This window comes from Panthera onca, chromosome C1 (assembly GCF_046562875.1).
Source record: "Panthera onca isolate mPanOnc1 chromosome C1, mPanOnc1 haplotype 2, whole genome shotgun sequence".
Classification (NCBI taxonomy): domain Eukaryota; kingdom Metazoa; phylum Chordata; class Mammalia; order Carnivora; family Felidae; genus Panthera; species Panthera onca.
The window spans coordinates 94,446,575-94,468,881 of record NC_138346.1 but is presented as its reverse complement, the minus strand read 5'-3'; the positions used below and the strand labels follow the sequence as shown (position 1 = coordinate 94,468,881).

The 22,307-nt window shown below is 39.1% G+C and overlaps 2 protein-coding genes across 2 annotated transcripts in view; both read right to left on the bottom strand.

The window, feature by feature from the left end:
- LCT (lactase) overlaps nt 1–13,974 on the bottom strand; it is a 50,959-nt gene extending 36,985 nt beyond the window's left edge. The window contains exons 1-3 of the mRNA XM_060626004.3: nt 13,317–13,974; nt 5,246–5,325; nt 1,906–1,989 (exon numbers count right to left, since the gene is read on the bottom strand). Coding sequence (XP_060481987.3) covers nt 1,906–1,989; nt 5,246–5,325; nt 13,317–13,956 — 804 coding nt within the window. The 5' untranslated portion in view covers nt 13,957–13,974. The remainder of the gene's footprint in view (nt 1–1,905; nt 1,990–5,245; nt 5,326–13,316) is intronic.
- Nucleotides 13,975–20,311: 6,337 nt separating this feature from the next.
- The window catches only part of MCM6 (minichromosome maintenance complex component 6), a 39,139-nt gene continuing 37,143 nt past the window's right edge, over nt 20,312–22,307 (bottom strand). Inside the window, exon 17 of the mRNA XM_060626005.2 lies at nt 20,312–20,809. Coding sequence (XP_060481988.1) covers nt 20,693–20,809 — 117 coding nt within the window. The 3' untranslated portion in view covers nt 20,312–20,692. The remainder of the gene's footprint in view (nt 20,810–22,307) is intronic.

Here is a 22,307-nt window from a genome sequence, read left to right as displayed (position 1 = left end):
CTTTATAACCCACACCTGCAGAGGCAAGAGGAAGACATGGGTGAATGCTGGTGGCCAGGTGTCCCTGGAGAGGCCTGTGAGAGGGCAGCTCTTCAGGGGTAAGTATGGAAATACTGCTAGGACCCAGGAAGGCCAGAGAGAAGCCACTGGGTGTGCAATCTGTTCTAACCTGTTCGGAGATGGGCTAACAGTCAGGACTCCAGGGAATTGGGGATTTGTCTTCCATGAGGAAGGTGCTCAGCAGTGACCAAGCATAGGACAGAAAGCTAATAGGTAGGTAGGTAGGTGGCATCCAACATACTTTCTCTAAATAGTCACAATCATTAGACTTGAGGAAAACAATCCTGGGAACGGGAAGGAAGGGCCTAAGTTTACAGGAAGATCCCCATAGCTGGCATCTGATTCAGCAGACCTGGGTGTGAAATGTCTTTTTTTTTTTTCAGTTGTGGTGAGACATACATAAAATTTGCCATCGTTAGAGAAGGAGAGAGCCAAAGCATAAGAGACTCTTAAAAACTGAGAACAAACTGAGGGTTGATGGGTGGGAGGGAGGGAAGGGTAGGTGATGGGTATTGAAGAGGGCATCTTTTGGGATGAGCACTGGGTGTTGTATGGAAACCAATTTGACAATAAATTTCATATATTAAAAAATAAATAAATAAATAAACATTAAAAAATTAAAAAATAAAATAAAAATAAAAATAAAAAAAAGAATTTGCATTTCCAAGGTGATGCTGCTGGTGTGTGCATTTCACCTGCAGAACCATTAATTCAAGTTATATGAACTATATAATATATGGAAGCCTTTAAATAGAATAATGTATAGTTAAAAAAAAAAAGATTTAGTATCGGGGCGCCTGGGTGTCTCAGTCGGTTGAGTGCCCAACTTCGGCTCAGGTCATGATCTCACAGTTGGTGAGTTCAAGCCCCACGTCGGGCTCTGTGCTGACAGCTCAGAACCTGGAGCCTGCTCCGGATTCTTTGTCTCCCTCTCTCTCTGCTCCTCTCCCACTCACACTCTGTCTCTATCTCTCAAAAATAAATAAATGTAAAAAAAAATTAGTATTTGATTTTAGAGAAAAAAAGAGACTCTTAAAAACTGAGAACAAACTGAGGGTTGGTGGGGGGTGGGAGGGAGGGGAAAGTGGGTGACGGGCATTGAGGAGGGCACCTGTTGGGATGAGCACTGGGTGTTGTATGGAAACCAATTTGACAATAAATTTCATATTAAAATAAAAAAATAAATAAATAAATATCAAAAATAAATAAATAAAATAAAAAATAAAAAAATAAAAAATTGCCATCATAACCATTTTTATAGTTCAGTGGCATTAAGTACTTTCACGTTGTTGTGCAACCACAACCACCATCCATGAAAAGCCCTTTTAAATCTTAGGATGAACACTGAATCTTAGGATGAACACTGACTGGAATTTTAATTCTCAGATATCTACACAAGAGATCCATGTGAGATATTTACCTTAATAAGACAACCCTCATTACCTCTTCCAGGGAAGACTGCCTGACCCTGCAAAGTTCTCCAGCAATGCATTCACTGGAGATCTGCCCAGATGCAGCTCTGCAGGTCTGCTGGCTCTGCATGGAATAGCTCAGTTTACACATCAGCCAGAGCATTAAATGTCTAATATGCTGGGGCACTCAATCAGTTAAACGTCCCAGTCTTGGTATCAGCTCAGATCATGATCTTATGGTTTATAGGATCAAGCCCCCATCTAGCTCTGTGCTAACAGCCCAGAGTCTGCTTGGGATTCTCTCTCTCCCTCTCTCTCTGCCCCTCCCCAGCTCACACACACTGTCTCTAAACAAAATAAACATTTAAAAAAATGTCTAATATGCTGTCAGGAAGCTTCACCATTCATCAATATGGGAAATGGCTCAAATTACCTGCAATTTACTCAACTTCTGTGGCAAACTTGCCTCACTTTGGCATTCATAAAACAAATCAAGAGAGAGGAAATCGACGGTGCCCTAGAAATAAGTAAATAGGATCGTTAGAACATAAGCAATTTCAAGATAAAGTACTGTTCAGAAGTATCCTTTTTTGTTTCTCCTCCTCCTACTAAATGGATACTCCAAAGTGAGATTTTCCAGGAAAAAGCAGGTAGAGGAGAAGCTGGGACAGAGTGAGAATGTATGGAGGCCTTGTGCCTGCATGTTGCTGGGAATGTATCACCACATACTCAGCAAAGTGCTCGGCACACAATAAGTGCTCAATAAATGTATATGATTAAATGAGGGAATGACGGGGAGCCTGGGTGGCTCAGTCGGTTGAGAATCCAACTTCGGCTCAGGTCATGATCTCACGGTCTGTGGGTTCAAGCCCCGCGTTGGGCTCTGTGCTGACAGCTCAGAGCCTGGAGCCTGCTTCGGATTCTGTGTCTTCCTCTCTCTCTGCCCCTCCCCTGCTCATGCTCTGTCTCTCTCTCTCTCAAAAATAAATAAACATTCAAAAAAAATTTTTTTAAAAAGATTTAAATGAGGGAATGAAGTACTGGATGCCAGAAATGGTGGGTTTCCACCAAAGAAGTGAGCACTAATGGAGTCAGAGGCCAGAGCTGCCCTGGTCAGCCCCCTCCTCACAGCCGTCCCACTTTGCTGGGACAGACATAGCGGAGCACTCAGACACCCACAGGATCTGCAGTGATCTCTGCAGACCTACAGGGGTTTGGGGCTTTGTTTTAATTGTAGGCTATCGTCACTGGCCTACTGTCAGGCCACAGTTTTCAAGTCCACCCTAGTTGACCCTAGCTTGACCCATTGTATTAGCCGAGAGCACAGCTCTTATGGTCCTGGACATATCTATCCCTCTGCACAGTCTCTGGCCTGCATATGTTCTAAGAACTTCAGATTCACAGTCTAAACACATAAAGATACCACTGTGATTCCATCCCTGCCTTTCTCAGAAGTCACTGTATCCTTGTCATGACTAGATCAGAGCCTGTTATCTCTCCTTCATAGATCATCTGTTCCCTCGGGACACAGACCCTTGATAATGGCATCCGATGACAACCAAGTGCACCATGGACCTTTGATAATTGACTCATCACTAGCTCCCTATGGCTTTCCAGATCAAGTCTCATCCGTGTTTACCCAATAGCCTACATGCTTGCTCCACTTTGGTGAGTACCACCAAACCCCTTCCCCACCCCCTCTCAGCTCTTACTTTTGTTTGTCATTTCTGTACAACACATAGTCGCTTAGTTCCCACCCTTGAAAGTCATTGCAGTGGAGGAAGATTTAAAGAGTAGAACCACTGAAGCGTACAACTTAACACAGATTGTTAGTAAATGCACCAATTACATGAAAAATTGCAGAAAGTTAGAAGTGCTATAAGGAAGTCTACATCAGTGGTCTTCAAACTTATCTGGGGCTCACCTGGAAACTATGAAGACCCAGGACAGTCCCTCCACATTAAGCCTTGGCTTATGCGCTTTACTAGCTCTCCAGGTGATTCTGGTACACAACAAGACTTGGAAAGTGCTGGTCTAAACAAAGGGCTATGTGTTCCAAGTGGAGAGAGAAAGCAAATCAAGTTGAGCAAGGGAGTATTGTTAAATGAGGCCTCCCGATGGAAAGTGTATGCACGTGTATGTCATAAATGGGTAGAATTTTGTTGGAAGAGATTTGGGCAAATCTAGGATAAGAAGCACACTAAATGGTGCATGCAAGACGGGGAAGAAAGCATAGCATATACACTGGGAAAAATAGGAGGGGAGACCCCAAGACAGCTTGAGTGAGCCACACCTGGAAGGCCCTGAGGGATTTGCACCAATTTCTCCCATCTGTGGCAACACATAACATAAAATTTACCAAGTTCACTGGCATTAGGTGCATTCACATTGTTGTGCAACCATCACCATAATCCATGCAACACATCTTTTTTTTTTTTAATGTTTAAATATTTTTGAGGGTGCGGGGAGAAGGAGGAAGACAGAGGATCTGAAGTAGGCTTTGTGCTGACAGCAGAGAGCCTGATGCAGGTCTCAGACTCACGGACCACAAGATCATGACCAGAGTCAAATGCCTTAACTGGCATTTGACTGGGTGCCTGAGCCACCCAGGCACGTCCATGCAATGCATCTTTGAATCTCAGAGTGAGCACTGAGTGTAGATTCCCAGTAGGGAATTAATAAAAACTGGGCTTATGGAAACTCCAGAAGCACTGCATGGCATGGACTGGGGCAAAGAGACCAGTCCAAAGGCTATTGCTTGACAAGCACTTTTCTGATCAGCACTTTGGTCTCCTGAGTTCATAACCGATAGCAGTTATCACCCCTTGTAAATTAATTTAGATGGCATTCTGGCCATATGGTCAGCCTTGAAACTATTTTTTCAGAATCTTATCAAAACTGGATTTTAAGTTCCTGAGATGGTAAATCTGAGGACCGGACCCTGACCTATGGGGCCCCCATCGTAGCACAGGCACCACGTAGACAGACAGTGTTTGTCACATGGCACTGTGATATCTATACAGCACCCTACAGAAATCTGCAAAACTACAGAAATCAGCTATTTTTCCAGGTGATTTTCCACACTGCCCAGCAGCCAAGCTTACACAGCCCAAAGCTGTTTAATTCTCAGATGTTTTAACTTTTCTTATTAAAATTATAGTTAATAAAATTATAGTTAAAAAGTTATGTTCAGAGGAGGCAGAAAACAAGATGATACTCTAGGGAGTTTTGTTATTTAAAAAAAACAAAATAAGGGGCACCTGGGTGGCTCAGTTGGTTAAGCGTCTGACTCTTGATAGTGGCTCAGGTTATGGTCTCATGGTTTTTGGGTCAAGCCCCACAATGAGTTCTGGGCTGACAGCATGGAGCTTTCTTGGGATTCTCTTTCTTCTCTCTCTCTCTCTCTCTCAAAATAGATAAACTTAAAGAAACAAACAACCTTTACCTGTCCTTATATTTCTTTTGCTATTAACACACCTCTCCTCTAATAAGCTATTTTGGACTCTTTTAGTTAAAAAAAAAAAATCAGAGCAAACAGAAGCATTTGACTTATTTACATAGGCAAAAGCTGACACTAGATCAAGCAAGAGCTGGGACGCAATAAATGAGATTTTGTTTGTAAGGTAAACATGAATCTAGAGAATGGACAGCATTCAGAAGAGGCAGTTAATAAAAATGCCAGGCTAACAGATGAAAACTTCTCTAGTGTTCTAAAATGAAAATCACAACTTTCTTCAGATGTTGCAACTGCTATTTTGGGGTGCTGTCATCACCTTGGCAAGAGCACACGTGGACGGTTCCAGCAGGAGCTCCGAGACTGCTTCAGCTCGCAGGACCACAGAGAGTTTTCCGCCTAAAACCAACCAGAGAAACCAGCTGCAGGTGAGTGAGGCAGGATGCTGGGGCTGCAGAAGCAGCGTGGGGACTCATTTCCTGTTCCATGTTCACTGACTTTAAAAATGATTTCTGAAGAAATCACTTAACATGACTTTACCCTAGCTGAAAGATTTTAGATAACAAGGTGCCTTTAAAAACAAAACAAAGTCCCTTTAGAGAATGTTTCATCTAAATCAGGACTCAGAAATGCAGGACACTTGTCTTTTACAAGAATAAAAGCAGGGCAGGCTGGGTGGCTCTTCCTGAAATTAAGAGTCTCTTGATTTCGTCTCAGGTCATGATCCTGGGGTGGTGGGATCCAGCCCTGTGTTGGGCTTCACACTGAGCATGGAGCCTGCTTGGGATTCTCTTTCTCTCTCCTTCTGCCCCTCTCCCTCACTCTTTCTCTTCTCTCTTAAAATAAAACAAAATAACAAACACACACACACACAAAGAATAAAAGCAATTACCCTGCCCTGCCCCTCCAGTGTAGAAGGTGGTGAGGTGAGAACTGCTTCCTCACTTTGTCTGTTTAACACTTTCTGCTGTTACCCGGTCCTTATTCATTGTCCTGAACATCAGTTCAGCCCCTCCTGTGCACGGAGGGGAAAACGAAGGAACTATAAACACCTGTAGCGTGTACCCACTTGATTTGATACTTGATTACCTGCAGTGGTGCTCAGCAGTTGTGTGCGTCCAAATCCCCTGTGTGCTTGTCAGCAGACTGGGGCGGGCTCTGCAACAGTGCATTTTAACAAGCTTCCCAGGTCCTCCTGACCCTCGTCCTCAGACCACCACTTGAGAAACACGGCTGCGGAGGAGGGGTTCCTCAGCCGTTTGTATTGCCAACTGACTCTTTCATGTGCCTGAGTCCTTATCTCCCCCTGGATTGTGTGCTCGCTGAGGAGCAAAATTTAAAACATTAATCACTCCAGATAGCAACTTCAGCACTGGGTGCATAGCAGACCTGTGGTTTGGAAACGCTAAATGAAAACCAAATAAAATCAGAGTTTGAGAGTTAAACTGTAAGGCTGTGTGCTGACAAGGAAACCACCACTAACAACTACAAAAGTGCTTTTTTTTTTGTAGTTATCTTTATACCCAACGTGGGGCTTGAACTCATGACCCAGATATCAAGAGTCGCAAGCTCTTCCAACTAAGCCAGAAACAGGTGCCCCAAAAGGGGCTTATTTTGATAAACGTGGTAGAACTTTGAAATCTCCTAAGCAGGGAATTTCACTTACAGACATTTAGTCCTCATTCTGATAAGATAACGCTATTTTCTAGTTACTCAAATGATTGTCCCTGATGGATCCATTTCACCTTTCACCGATTTCTATTCTTCATTCTATCGTCACATCAGCACACATGGAACATAAGTTCCCAGCTTGTGCTTAACATCTTAAAATGTACAATCATCTGTAGGCCAAAGAAATGAAATAAGAGTACAGTTAATCCCTAAATAGATGAACTCACAGATTATTTTTTTTTTAATTTTTTAATGTTTATTCATTTTGAGAGAGAAAGAGAGAGAAAGTGTGTGAGCATGAGTGGGAGAGGGGAAGATTGAGAAGGAGACACAGAATCCAAAGCAGGCTCCAGGTTCTGCGCTGTCAGCACAGAGCCCGATGTGGGGCTCAAACTCACAAACCGTGAGATCATGACCTGAGCCAAAGTTAGATGCCCAACCGACTGAACAAGCCAGGCACCCCATAGATAATTTCTAATTGACTCTGCAAGCTGCTTTTAGAATTAGAGTGAACAAATGTACTTGAAGTTCTAGAAATTCTCATGGTTCCCAACCTATTGCCAGTGCAAGCATAAACTATACTTTTTAACATACTGTCAAATGCAGATTACTCAAAACCAGATTCTCACGTGAAGCTTGCAGTTCATGTTTTCTATGGAACTGAAAGGGGGATAATTGCTCTGCTTTAGAAAAATTTATCTTGCATTTTGTTGGACATAATTAAACAGGTGTTCATATGTCTATGAACTCAAAGACATGAACAGGTGTTCATGTGTCTAGCTCAAAACTGGTATTTGCTGTGGGTTGAGAATGAACTGTTGTAAGCCTGTGTAGAAAACCACTGCACAGCATTGTGTAAATTCCTGTCCCTCCTATGCATTGCTGGACCTCACTAAAGGATAAGCTCACCTGTTTCCACCATAAAGGGAAGTTGTTCCACTAAAAACCGTTGCGGCTGTTTATAAAAAAAAAAAAAAATAGCCCCCTTTCCTCTTGCTCCTTCCCTTTTTGCCTCAAATACTCCAATAAAAGTAATCTGGCCAATATTGAACTGCCAATATCAATGCTTCAAGCTACTACTACTGCTTGGGCAGGCAGGTAATACTGGTGTTACCCTGGGTTGTGTCTCAGTGTTGTGCAAGTGGGGGATGTTGTGTGCAATTCTACTCTTCCCACAAGAGAAATGTTCCCGCTCTCCCAGCCTCCAACTCTCTGCCCGAATCCTCTCTTCTACTGAATCCTCCCCACTGGCAGCACATTGAACACATAAACAGGAGGTTTATAATAACAGATATAGAAAGATTAGAAAAGAAGAAAAGAATTTTTTTTTTCAATAGAAATTTATTTTATTTTTTTTTTCAATTATTTTTTTTTTATTTTTTTATTTTTTAATATATGAAATTTACTGTCAAATTGGTTTCCATACAACACCCAGTGCTCATCCCAAAAGGTGCCCTCCTCAATACCCATCACCCACCCTGCCCTCCCTCCCACCCTGCCCTCCCTCCCACCCCCCATCAACCCTCAGTTTGTTCTCAGTTTTTAACAGTCTCTAATGCTTTGGCTCTCTCCCACTCTAACCTCTTTTTTTTTTTTTTTTTTTTTTTCTTTTCCTTCCCCTCCCCCATGGGTTTCTGTTATGTTTCTCAGGATCCACATAAGAGTGAAACCATATGGTATCTGTCTTTCTCTGTATGGCTTATTTCACTTAGCATCACACTCTCCAGTTCCATCCATGTTGCTACAAAAGGCCATATTTCATTTTTTCTCATTGCCACGTAGTATTCCATTGTGTATATAAACCACAATTTCTTTATCCATTCATCAGTTGATGGACATTTAGGCTCTTTAGAAGAAAAGAATTTTTCAAAAATTGTGGTAAATATATATATATCTATCTATCAAAATTTACCCTTAAAAATTATAAGTGTACAGTTTAGTGGCATTAAGTACATTCACATTGTTGTGCAGCTGTCACCACCATCCATCTTCAGAACTTTTTCAACATCCTAAACTGAAACTCTATATTCACTGGGCAGGAATTCCCCATTCCCCAGACCTCCTAACCCCTAGTAACTACTATTCTACTTCCTGTCTCTGTGAATTTCATTATTGTAGGTCCTTCATGTAGGTGGAATCATACAATGTGTGTCCTTTTGTGACTGGCTTATTTCACTTCGCATAATGTCTTCAGGGTTCATCTATGTTATAGCAGGTGTCAGAATTTCATTTCTTTTTAAGGCTGAATAATATTCCATTGTATAAATAGCACATTTTGTTTATCCATTCACCCATCCATGGACATTTGGGTTATTTCCACCTTTCAGCTATGTAAATAACACTGCTATGAACATAGGTATAGTATAGATACCTGTTCAAGTCCCTGCTTTCAATTCTTTTATGTAGGTACACCCAAGCGCTAGATGATAGAGTAATTTTATGTTTAATTTCTTGAGGAACTGCCACACTCTTTTCCATAAGGGCTACACCATTTCACAGTCCTGCCTGCAATGCATAAAGATTACAATTTCTCTATATCTCTACCAACACCTGTGATTTTCTGCTTTTTAAAATAATAACTATTCTTATGGGTGTGAAGTGCTATCTTGTTGTGGTTTTCATTTGCTCTACAGAATGATTGAGCATCCTTAATAATTGAGTTAATCTTTGTATATGGTACAAGGTAAGAGTCTAACTTTCTTCCTTTGCATGCAGATATTCACTTCTCCCAGGAACACTTGTTGAAAAGACTCTTTTCCCCACTGAAAGGTCTTCACACTCTTGTAGAAAATTATTTGACCATTTGGTAAGGGTTTATTTGTGGGCTTTCTATTTTATTCCATTGGTGTATATGTCCATCCTTAAGCTAGTACCACACTATTTTGATTATTAGAGCTTTGTAGTAAGTTTTGAAATCAGGAAGTGTGAGTCTGCCAACTTTGTTCTTTTTCAAGAATGTTTTGGTTATTTGGGGTCCCTTGAGATTCCATATGTATTTAAGGATGGATTTTTCTATTTTTGCAAAAACTGTCACTAGGATTTTGATAGGGATTTCAATGAATCTGTAGACTGCTTTGGGTAGTACTGGAATTTCAACAATATTAAGTTTTCCAATCCATGAACAAAGGATAACTTTCCAGTTATTTTTGTTTCCTTTACCTTCTTTCAGCAATGCTCTAAAGTTTTCAGTGCACAAGTCTTTTGTGTCCTTGGTTAAGTTCAGAAAAGAACTTTTAAAAACTACTTATTAGAGTGAGCAGAACTCCCAGTCGTTAAGTGTGAGCCGTGTATGGTGACTTCTTTCCAAAGAGTGCAGTATGGAAAGGAGGAAAAAATAATAACTTTACAGTAGAGATACCTGAAAAACACAACCTCAACCAGGTGATCAAGGTCAATATTAACAGTATAAATCACAGTGATAGTCTGTATCCTTGATATATGATGAAAATAACACTTTATTCTGTAATCTTCCTTCCTAAAACCCATAATCTCAACCTATTCATGAGAGAAACATCAGACAAACCCCAATAGAATTTGCAGTCACAAAATATGACATATTAAATTATTCCATTCATATGAAATGTTCAGAACAGGGAAATCTAGAGATATAGGAAGTTAATTAGCAGATGCTTAGGACTGAGATGGGAGAGGAGAATGGAGATAGTAAGATGATAGTTCCAGCCCCATGCTGGGTATAGAGACTACTTAAAAATAAAATCTTTATACATATTCACAAAGCTTTATGACCATATCTAATTCCAAAACATTTTCATCACCAAAAAAGAAATTCCTTGGGGTGCCTGGGTGGCTCAGTTGGTTGAGCGCCAGACTTCAGCTCAGGTCACGATCTCATGGTTCATGGGTTCAAGCCCCTCATCGGGCTCTGTGCTGACAGCTCAGAGCCTGGAGCTTGCTTTGGATTCTGTGTCTCCCTCTCTCTGCCCCTCTACCACTCACACTCCGTCTCTCTCTCTCAAAAATAAATAAACATTAAAAAAATGTTTAAAATAAATTCATTATCCATTAGCTGTCACTTCCTGTTCTCTTTTCTAGCCCTAGATATAGCCTATCTACTGTAGTGTCTCTATGCCTCTTCTGGAGATTTAATATAAATGAAATCATATAATATGTGGTCTTTTCTGATTGGCTGCTTTCACTTAGTTTAATGTCTTCAAGGTACATTCATGTTGTGGCACATATCATTTCTTTTTGGGTAAATAATATTCCATTGTATGTATATGCCACATGTTGTTTATCCATCAACTGAGGGACATTAGGGTTGTTTCCACTTTGGGTTATTATAAAAAATGTTGCTATGAATGTTTGTGATAAGCTTTCTTCCAGACATTTGTTTTCATTTCTCTCAGACATACTCCTAGAAGAGAAATTGTTGAATCATAGGTAACTCTAAAGTTTATCTGTTTCAAGGGGTTCCTGACTAGCTCAGTTGGTAGAGCATGCAACTCTTGATCTGGGGAGTTCACTTTGTGAACTCACAAAGTGAGTTCAAGCCCCATGCTGAGTATAGAGATTACTTAAAAATAAAATCTTAAAAAAATAAATCAAAAAATAAAGTTTATCTGTTTGAGAAACTACCGGAGTGTTTCCCAAAATGGCTTCACCATACCACTGGCTTCACCAGTGGTATGGGTCCCAGTTTCTCTACATCATTGCCAACAATTGTTATTGTTTGTTTTGTTTTTATTACAGCCATCCTGGTTGACGTGAGGTGGTATTCTGTTTTAATTGTTGGATTCAGAGGTCACTCCATGGGCATTTTTATAGAATTTTGTGCTTTTTTTTAAAAAAAAGCAGTTCAGTAATTTTTTATAGTATTTTGCTTTTAACCAATTCATGTTATACAACTGTTTTGTGTATATTAGGTGATATATTTGAAAAAGAACAATAAGGCTATGGGATTGGACTAAAAAAGGAGTGGAAAATAAGAGAAAGAGAGAAAGAAGGAAAACCACCTGTTGGAATAAGAAGGAGACTGAAAAAATAATTTACTTTGTGTCCTGCATTATATTGGGGTAGATAATCTAGTGATATTGATGAAACACAAAATGAAGGATGAGAGGAATGAGCAGAAAAGGAAAATATGAGCTCAAAAAAGAAAGTGTTTAGTAACCTGATGAAACTTAAGAATGGAATCTACAGACATTTTAATAAACATGTATATCTATAATCAAAATAATTCTAGAGAGTCTGTCCTCAAAACAAGATAGATTTTCCTTTGTTTGAGATGGACCAAGTTCAATCTTGCCTTCTTTCAAAGTTCATTTACCCAGCACTTCTTCAGTAGAATTACAGCCAACAAATATTTACGTGCTCACTTGCCCCCAAGACGGGCTTTCCAAAGAATGCAGTTTCAAATTCAGCCTCTCCTCATCTCCTACCCTCTACCGAGAGCTCACTAAACTGACTGTGGCTTCTCACTGTCTCCATGCAGGGGCTTTAACCTCTTCCTGGAATCCTCTTTTCTAATCCATTTGCTTGCTCCCTCCCTTGGCTTTCCTGAGGACAGTCTTCCTGACACCCCTATCTGAACCAGCTCCCTCCACACTCATACTCTTTCTTCCCTTGCCCTGCTTTCATTTTTAACATAGAAAAATGTTTAATCTCTCTATAATCAAATACGTGCCAGTGAGGCATATAAGGAGATAATAGTTTTCAGCTGTCAAATTACCAATAACAAAATGATTATATCATTGAAGACAGGCTGAGTAGGGTCAGAAAAATTTTATAACTGTTGGTATACACTATTACAGTGTTTCTGGAAAATAATTTAGCAACATGCTTTAAAGTCTTAAAGAATGCACATTTTTTGAACAAGTGATTTCAATTCTAAGAATCAGAAAGAATTTATTGAATGGAAGGTAGACAAAGATTTATATATAGGAATGTTCATTGCAATGTATTTTGTAATGTGAAAATTAAACTTACATATATATGACATATATAAGTGAGAGAAATATTTAAAACTCTATGATCCATTCATAGGTGGATTTTATATTTATTTTTAATAAAATGAGAATGTACTCATAAAATATCTAAAGTTTAAAAAGTAGAATATACAAGTGTGCATTATGTTATATACTATGTATACAAATATACATAGAGTATATAATAAAAAACAGAAAGCATATATAATCCAAAGCTGGTTCTTAAAATTGGTATACCTCAGATTCGCCTAGGAATTTATTAAAATCACAAATGTACTCATCCTGCCTAAACCTACTGAATCAGAACCTCAATTACTTATAAAGCAGGAATATGGACAATTGCAATTACTCTCTCCTCACTACCAATCAGTGTATCGTTATTTTATCTTTGTAGTTGTCTTCTCTGCTGGAATGTAAACTTCAGCTAGAATGCATAACTTGCTTTGCATGAGAAAAGGGGGAGACTGAGGGAAGACTGGCAATCCTGAAGCCTTGGAGAGGCAGGGAGGCAGGAATGGAGTAGGAAGGACAGAAAGATACTCTCACAGACTCGAGACTGGAGAAAGGGTGCTTAAAAGACATTTTTCAAAGGAAATGCTGGAACTATGCAATATAAACCACCCCTGCTTCTCTCCACGGGAGTATCTTCAATACAGTATTAATTTCTCACCAATGAATACAAAAGACAAGACTACTGAAGAGGAAGAAATGCCAAGTCCTGCTTTAAGGAGGAAGGGAGAAGGTGGGTCAGCTATCAGGGTTGTGTGTACTTACCTTGAGAAGCATATTTTTCATGGTAAATCTCATAGGCTTTTCTGTGGGCATCAGTGAGGGTCTGGAGATGTGAAGGTCTTGATTCCTGGTGTGGAAACTCTTTTATCACCTCCTCCAAGTCACTAAACGTGAACCAGATCTTAACCAGGTCCCCAAAGGAGTGGAAGGCGAATGTGGCATAGTCCGCAAAGAGATCAGCAAAGACTTCTCTTCTCTGGACCGTGCTGGCAGGAAGGGTCTGGTGATGCAGAACGACCAGGGGCTGAAGCTGTGCGGTCTTGAGAGTCTCAAGGAGTTGCCGGTAGCACTGCACTGTTTTGCTGTCTGGGTTCTTGGAGCTTCCTGTTGGGAGAAGTTGTGCCCATGGAAGAAATACTTTGTAATGGGTGATCTTACTGGCACGAACACTATTAAAGAACTTCGGCAGGAAAGCGGGCAGTGGTTGGCGACAAACATAAATGCTTCTGTCCTCTGCTGCAAAATTAGAATGCTGGTTTCCCAGTGGATCACTCAAGTTGTATAGCAAGTCATTGGTGAGAGGACCAGCAGCTGAAATGAATTTTCTATCAGATTCCCAATCTAACCCCCAGCACGAAAAGCTCAGGAGGACAATAAAGACTGAATTCCAGGCCAGCTCCATTTTCAAGGACCTGTTAGGAAGTACATGGAATCGTTACTTTATAACAACAGCCAGGTTGTAAAATGCTAAGTGATTATTAACAGTTAATATTTAACTGCGTTATCTGTGATAATGAAATCAGTACATGGCTTACCAGTGTAATATCAAAAATTTAAAGACCATAAGAGATAACACAAAGACCTCAAACATTTCGCACAGTTTAAGCAGATGAACCTGGAAAGTGTCTGAAGGAAAAAGTTCTCCGTGTTTTTTTTTATTAATTTCAAATTATTTTAAAATTTGTTTATACACAAAAACTCATTTACATAACAGAACAAAGATTGCATCCCTTGCCAAACCTTTTTCCCCCTTAAAAATATATAAGTAAATGATGAACACATTGTGTAAAAGATTCAAATGTAAAAGCGTAAAAGACAAACCTGCAAATTCCTCTTCCCCAACTCCCCTCACCTTCCTTGGGTAAGCACTCTAAACACTGTGTTTCCTTCCAGTTTTCTTTTTTTTATGTAGCTGAATGGTTATGCAGGTTTAAATCTTGTGAAAGTTACTTAATTTCTCTGTGCCTCTGTTTCCTCATTGGTAACAATGATGAGTAGATAAATTGTGAGAATTAAAAGAGATCATTCTTCAATGTGTTTGAAACAGTGCAACTCAACGAACGCTACATATACACAAATGCCAACATACATAAGTGTATAACATTTTAAACATATAATTTAACATATATGGGATTATACTTTATGTATTGTTCCTCAGATTTCTTTTTTCCACTTAACAGTTCTCAGAGTTCTGTCTATATCAGAAAATATAGACCTGCTTCTTCTTTTTTTTTTTTTATTTTTTAATGTTTTTATTTATTTTTGAGACAGAGAGAGACAGAGCATGAATGGGGGAGGGTCAGAGAGAGGGAGACACAGAATCTGAAACGGGCTCCAGGCTCTGAGCTGTCAGCACAGAGCCCGATGCGGGGCTCGAACCCACGGACTGCGAGATCATGACCTGAGCCAAAGTCGGCCACTCAACCGACTGAGCCACCCAGGCGCCCCTAGACCCGCTTCTTTTTAACAGATGCATAGTATGCCCCATAAGGATGTACCCTAATTGAACCTCTCATATATCGAGTACTGGTTGATTCTTAATTGTAATGTGTTGTAAATGAATCTTTGTCTACACGTATGACCATTTCTTTAAGACAGAGTCTTGGAAATTAAGTTCCTGACTCAGTGTTATACTACTATTTAGAATTTTGATTGAAACCCAAATAGTTATCCAAAATAGGCTTCATCAAATTTAAATCCTACCTAAAGTTTAGAGGTGTGCCTAAATCTGTGTTTTGCTAATACCTGTCATAAAACTTCACATTTTTGACACTTTGAAAAATGAAAATATTATCTCCTTGTCAATTTTTCATTTTTCTGCTTAAAAGGGATAGTTAGCTATTCATGTTATATCATATATGTGTGGTTTATTTCTGGGCTGTTTTGTTCCATTGATCTATGTGTCTGTTTTTATGCCAATGCCATACTATTTTGCTTGCTACAGCTTCATAATATAGTCTGAAATCAGGGAGTGTGATACCTTGGGCTTTGTTTTTCCCTCAAGATTGCTTTAGCTATTCAGGGCCTTTTGTGGTTGCATACACATTTTAGAATTGTTCGTTCTATTTCTATGGAAAATGCCATTGGAATTTTGATAGGGATTACATTAAATCCATAGATTGCTTTGGGTAGTATGGACATTTTAACAATGTCAATTCTTCCAATTCATGAGTGTGGAATATCTTCCCATTTATTTGTATCTTCTTCAATTTACTTCATCAGTGTCTTATGGTTGTCAGTGTACACATCCCTGATTATATTTATTCCCTAGGTATTTTAATCTAGGTATTGCATTTGATACAATTGTAAGTAGATTGTTTTCTTAATTTCTCTTTCTGATAGCTCATTATTAGTGTATAGAAATGCAACACATTTTTATTATTGATTTTGTATCCTGCAAGTTTGCTGAATTTGTGGATTCCTTCCAACAGTTTTTTGGTGGAGTCTTTAGAGTTTTCTATATATGATATATCATCTGCGAATAGTGACAGTTTTATACTTTTCTTTCTGATTTGGATGCCTTTTGTTTCTTTTTCTTGACTAATTGCTCTGGCCAAAGCTTCTAATACTGTTATTTAATAAAAGTGGTGAAAGTTTACATTCTTGTCTTGTTGCTGACATTAGAGGAAAAGCTTCCAGCTTCTCACCATTTGAGTATGATGTTATCTGTGGGCTTGTTGTATATGGTCTCTATTTGTTGAGGTATGTTCCCTTTGTACCCACTTTTGTTGGGGTTTAGTCATAAATGGATGTTGAATTTTGTCAATTTTTTTTTTCTACATCTACTGAGGTGATCATATGATTTTTGTCCTTCATTTTGTTAATGTGGTATATCACATTGATTTGTAGATGTTGAACTATACTTGCATCCCTGGAACAAATCCCAGTTGATCATGGTGTATGATCCTTTTAATGTATTGTTGAATTTAGTATACTAATATTAAGGATTTTCATATCAATGTTCATAAGAGACATTGGCCTATAATTTTTTCTTTTAGTGACTTTGTCTGATATTGGTATTAGGTTAATGCTGGCCTTATAAAACAAGTTTATAAGTGTTCCCTCCTCTTCCATTTTTTGGACGAATTGGAGGGTTGGTATTAATCTTCTTTAAATGGTTGGTAGAATTCATCATTGAAGCCATTTAATCCTGGACTTTTGTTTTTTGGGAGGTTTTTGATTATTGATTCAGATCCCTTACTAGTAATTGGTCTGTTCAGACTTTTTCTTTATGACTCAGTCTTGGTAAGTTGTATATTTCTAGGAATTTATTTCTTCTAGGTTGTTCTACTTGTGTACAATTGCTCATAGTAGTCTCTTATGATGCTTTGTATTTCTGTGGTATCTGTGGTAACGTCACCTCTTTCCTTTGGATTTGAAGTCCTCTTTTTTTCTTGGTGACCAGTTAAAGGTTTGTCATTTTTTTCTCTTTTCAAAAAACCAGCTCTGTTTCTTTGAGCTTTTCTTCTATTGTCATTTTAGTCTTTATTTTATGTCCTCTGTTATTTTCTTCCTTCTACTAACATTTGTTGTTTTCTAGTTCTTTGAGATGTAAAGTTAGGTTTTCCTTTTTTTGTTTTTTGAGAGAGCACGTGTGAGCAGCGAGGGGGAAAGAATCCCAAGCAGGTTCCACACTGTCAGTGTGGAGCCCTATGTGAAGCTCAAACTCACTAACCGTGAGATCACGACTTGGGCCCAAATCAAGAGTCAGACACTTAAACTATTGAGCCACCCAGGCGCCCCTAAAGTTAGCTTGTTTTTCCTGAGATGTTTGTTTCTTAATGTAGCTATTTATCCCTTTGAAGTTCCCTCTTAGGGAGCACCTGGCTGGCTCAACTGGAAGTACGGGCCACTTTTGATTTCGGGGTCATGAGTTCCAGCCCCACATTGGGTGTAGAGATTACTTATATAAATAAAACTTAAAAAGTTCCCTCCAAGAACTGCTTTTGCTGGGGTGCTTGGGTGGCTCAGTTGGTTAAGCACTGGACCCCTGTTTTTGGCTCAGGTCATGATCTCACAGTTCATGAGTTCAAGTTCCACGTAGGGGTCTGAACTGACAGTGTGGAGCCTGCTTGGGATCTCTGTCTCCCTCTCTCTGCCCCTCTCCTGCTCACGCTCTTCAAAAATAAACATTAAAAAAAAAAAAAAACCCTGCTTTCCTGCATCCCATAAATTTTTGTATGTTGTATTCCCGTTTTCATTTGTCTCAAGATACTTTAGAATTTATTTTTTCTTTGAAACTAGTTGTTTGGTAGCAATCTCCGTATACTTGTTGATTTCCCAGTTCTCTTTTGTAACTGATTTCTAGTTTCACACCATATTATGGTCGGAAAAGATACTTATTTCAATCTCAAATTTATTAAGACTTATTCTATGGTGTAACATATGATCTACCCTGGAGAATGTTCCCTGTGTGCTTAAGAATGTGTTCTGTTGGGGTGCCTGGGTGGCTCAGTCGGTTAAGCGTCCGACTTTGTCTCAGGTCACGATCTCGCGGTCCGTGAGTTCGAGCCCTGCGTCGGGCTCTGGGCTGATGGCTCAGAGCCTGGAGCCTGCTTCCGATTCTGTGTCTCCCTCTCTCTCTGACCCTGCCCCGTTCATGCTCTGTCTCTCTCTGTCTCAAAAATAAATAAACTTAAAAAAAAAAATTAAAAAAAAAAAAAGAATGTGTTGTTACTTTTAGATAGAATGTCCTGTCCTGTATATGCTTGGTAACTCCACTTGGTCTAATGTTATAGTCAATGCTTCCTGGGGTGCCTGGGTGGCTCAGTTTGCAAAGCATCAGACTCTTAATTTTGGCTCAGGACATGATCTCACGATTTGTGAGATTGAGCCCTGCATTGGGCTCTGTGTTGATAGCGCAGAGACCTGCTTGGAATTCTCTCTGCCCCTCCCCTGCTCATATCCTCTCTCTCAAAATAAATATACTTAAAAATATCGTAAAGTCATTGTTTCCTTATTGATATTTTGTCTGGATTATCTATTCATTGATCACAATAGGTACTGAAGTCTCCTACTATTATTGTACTTCTATTTCTCCCTGTAGGGATGTTAATACTGTCTTTATATATTTAGGTATTCCTATAGCTGTATTTGCACATTTTCTTCTCCATGTGTCGTATAGATATTTCCATTTCAAACATACAGGTTTAGTTTTGTTTGTATATCCTACAATATAGTTGTACCACAACTTATGTAGTCATTTCCTTATTGATGGACATCTGTTGGAATTTTGTGGAAAACACATTAAGTTTATAGATAAGCTAACAAATGACAACATTCAAGTCTTCCCATTCAGAAACATGTTACATCCACTTACTAAACACTTGTCTAATTTTCTTCATAAGGATCTTATACATGCTCCATCATCCATTAGCCACTTCATCACCTCCCTGACAAGTAACATGTAGAAGAAAAGGGCATGTGGAATGTGTGGAAATATAAACACACTTATTCAGATATGCAAAAACTTAGGACTTCATTTGCAGTAAGGCCCTCCCTCACCTTGCTCTGGAGCCCTTACTCAAATGGCAAAATTGGGAAGAGGAGAGATTAACCAAAAAAGAACTCCTCTTTCCTAGGCTTCGAATTTCCCTTTGGGTAAATATTGATAAAATTAAAGTTCAAATTCCTGTCAGGCTATTTCTTTCAGGTCCTCTCCATCCCATTTTATCATGTTGGGAGTCAGTGCAGAGGGGCTTGCTGTCTCCTGGGTTTTCACTAGAATATTCTTCCTTTCACCTATTACTGAATGTCCTATTTGTGCCTTACACTAGCATCTCCTAACTGCCTCAACAGGGAGTTTGAGATCCTGTACCCTGAGGTTTCCTCTTCCCAATAGCTTCACCTACCCTCATTAATTAGAAACATACTTTTGACAGAGGAATTTACAGTCTGCATCTGCTAATTATGCAACTTCTTCACTTGATCTTAGCCAAAAGGCCGAGAAGTGGTAACTGTGCACTTCTTTATTCATTTCCAGTCCTCTTCACCCTGTTGTTTTCAAGCCATTGGACAGTGAAGTTATTATTAATGAACTCACATACAAAATACAAACATTCCCTGACCCTAAAGGCCCCCAAATGCCCAGCTGTTGTTAAAAGGTACAGCAGAAACTGCTACATCATGAACATACTGATGATGAAGACGTTTATAAAGTTTATTGTACTATCTTAAAAAACAAAACAGAATGGGAATTAATCTTGGAAGGTAATTTCCAAAGCCCCTTAGCCTTTATATGAATTCTAATAAGGACTCCTCATAGGAACCTAGTCCTAGAGGCTTATAATGCCACACACTTCCACCCACCTGCCCCACAGTAAGCAAACTGGGAACAAGACTCATGTTAAGCATAGCTGCGCCCCCATAAATCAAGTTTGAACTGTGTGGGTACATTTATACATGGATTTTTCCAATAAATATATTGGAAAAATTTCCAGACATCTGCAAGAAATTTCAAAAAACTTGTAGACAAATCTTGTAGTCTAGAAATACTGAAAAAATTAAGAAAAAGGTATTAAGAATACAATATATAATACATATAACATACAAAATATGTGTTAATCAACTGTATATTATCAGTAAGGCTTCCAGTCAACAGTAGGCAATGTTAGTGGTTAAGTTTTGCGGAAGCCAAAACTTATACACAGATTTTTGACTGCATGGGGGAACTGGTGCCACCAACCTCCATGTTGTTCAAGGGTCAAATGCAGATGAAAGCAATAATTAAGAGTAGGGTGGAAATAAAAATGGACAACTGCAGAACACATTATTTTATTTTGACAAAGAAAAAGCAGTAGTTGGCAATTGTAAAAAGTTACCTCTCCAGTAAGATACTATATACCATAAAAATAACAGACCTTTTTCTATACATGAAAACAAGGCCTCAGTTACAGAAAGCACACATCATTGGGTTCCAACTTCATTTAGACAAGCACGCTAAACAATGTGCTAAAGCTTGTGTTAATATAAAAGCTTATTACAGGAACGTGACATACAGGACCACCAACTAGGTTCTTATTCCTCAAAATAAATCTTCCTGAAGCCTTGTTCCCAGAAACATGTCTCTTGCTAGTAGAGCTACATCCAGACTCTAGGCCGGAAGGTAGGGGCCAGTTTTTCTGGTTACTTTCAATATCTTAATCTTCAAGCAAGTAATTAGGGTTAACTACTAAGTAGGGATCCTCTTCATAGCTCTCACTTCCTTCTGTAGAGCCTTTCAGTCCAGCTTGGGTGAGCTCAATCAGAACATGATCCTGTGAAACACAAAGATTTGTCCTGAGGTCTCCAGCAGTAGTGTAAAAATGCCCCATCCACATAATTTGACCCTTCTGAGTATTTGCAACTAGCATTTTCTTCCATTTCTCCTTCATAACCTCTCAGAGAAAGGACTATACCTTAAAATCTTTACCAAGTTTTGCTACACCCCTTTCCCATTAGGATACAGATCTTTTATAACATAAATCTCTTTTGAAAAATTACAAAATACATAGGCAAGCTCAATGTTGTGATTTTAGTAAAGTTTCCTGGCATACTACATCTTGTAAATATGATTTCAAAAAAGACAAAATACATGAATTTTAAGGTTATGCAATTGTGTAAAACCCTGATAAATATGGTTATCATTCTGTTTATCACTCTGATAAGTGTTCTAATTTCATTTAGTATAAATTTTTAGTTACTAGCCACTAACTCTTTCATATACCACCCGTTCATAATTCAGTTAGAGGTATAATCTAAAGATAATTAACATGGAAAAATTTTCACTCTGAGCTAATAAAAAAAAGTAGAACATGCCACATAGCTTAAATGTACCTGTAAGTTGATCTAAAATACCCACAAATGAGAGGAACTCCTAGCCAAGCCCATATAGAACTCAGGAAATAGTGTTCGATCTTAAGAAGGTAGAAATGTCCTATAGTATGAGCACTACTGCCATCAAGAGGGACTGGACACTTTCAAGATCTCACTTTATGTACTAACAAGCCCTTACAGGAAGAACACTTGATCAGCACAGTGTAATTTCTCTAGTCTTTTGTAAATGAGCTAGCTAGCTCAGGTGGTGTCAAACTTAAAAAGGTACCTCCAGTTTAGATCAGCTAATTTTACCAAATGTCCCAAAGTAGACTTGTGGTGTGGGTCAATTTATCTTACACTGATCCCAGAAGGCATTAGGAAGGGAAGGGCTGGCCTGGTGCAAACACACTGCCCAGCACTAGAAAGACAACTGAATGTTTACCACCCCAATTCAGATTTTCATAGATATTATACCACCTAATCATACACTCATCTACTCACACAAGTAAAGGGTTTTTCAGATGATACAATCCTGATAATGTGACACTCATAATATTTATAGAGTGAACACTGTAAAGTGAGCTACAGGGCAATTGAATCTGCCACTTAAACATAAAAATTCAATCACTCATCAAATATTTGATCTATGTGCCAGGCACCACTACAGGTCTTGGAGGTAGAATGATCAATAAAACAAAGTCCCTGGCCTCCTGGTGCTTGCATTCTAGTAAGTCAAACTGAAAACCTAGTGCCAGGCAATGATAAGCACTATGAAGTAACACAAAGCAGGGTTAGGGAGTGATAGCAAGAAGGAGGCTCTTATTATTATTTTTTTAATGTTTATTTATTTTAGAAGGGGTGGAGGGGGACAGGAGGGAGAGAGAGGGAGAAAGAAGATCTGAAGTGCTGATAGTGCAGAGCCTGACGTGAAGCTCAAACCCACGAACTGTGAGATCA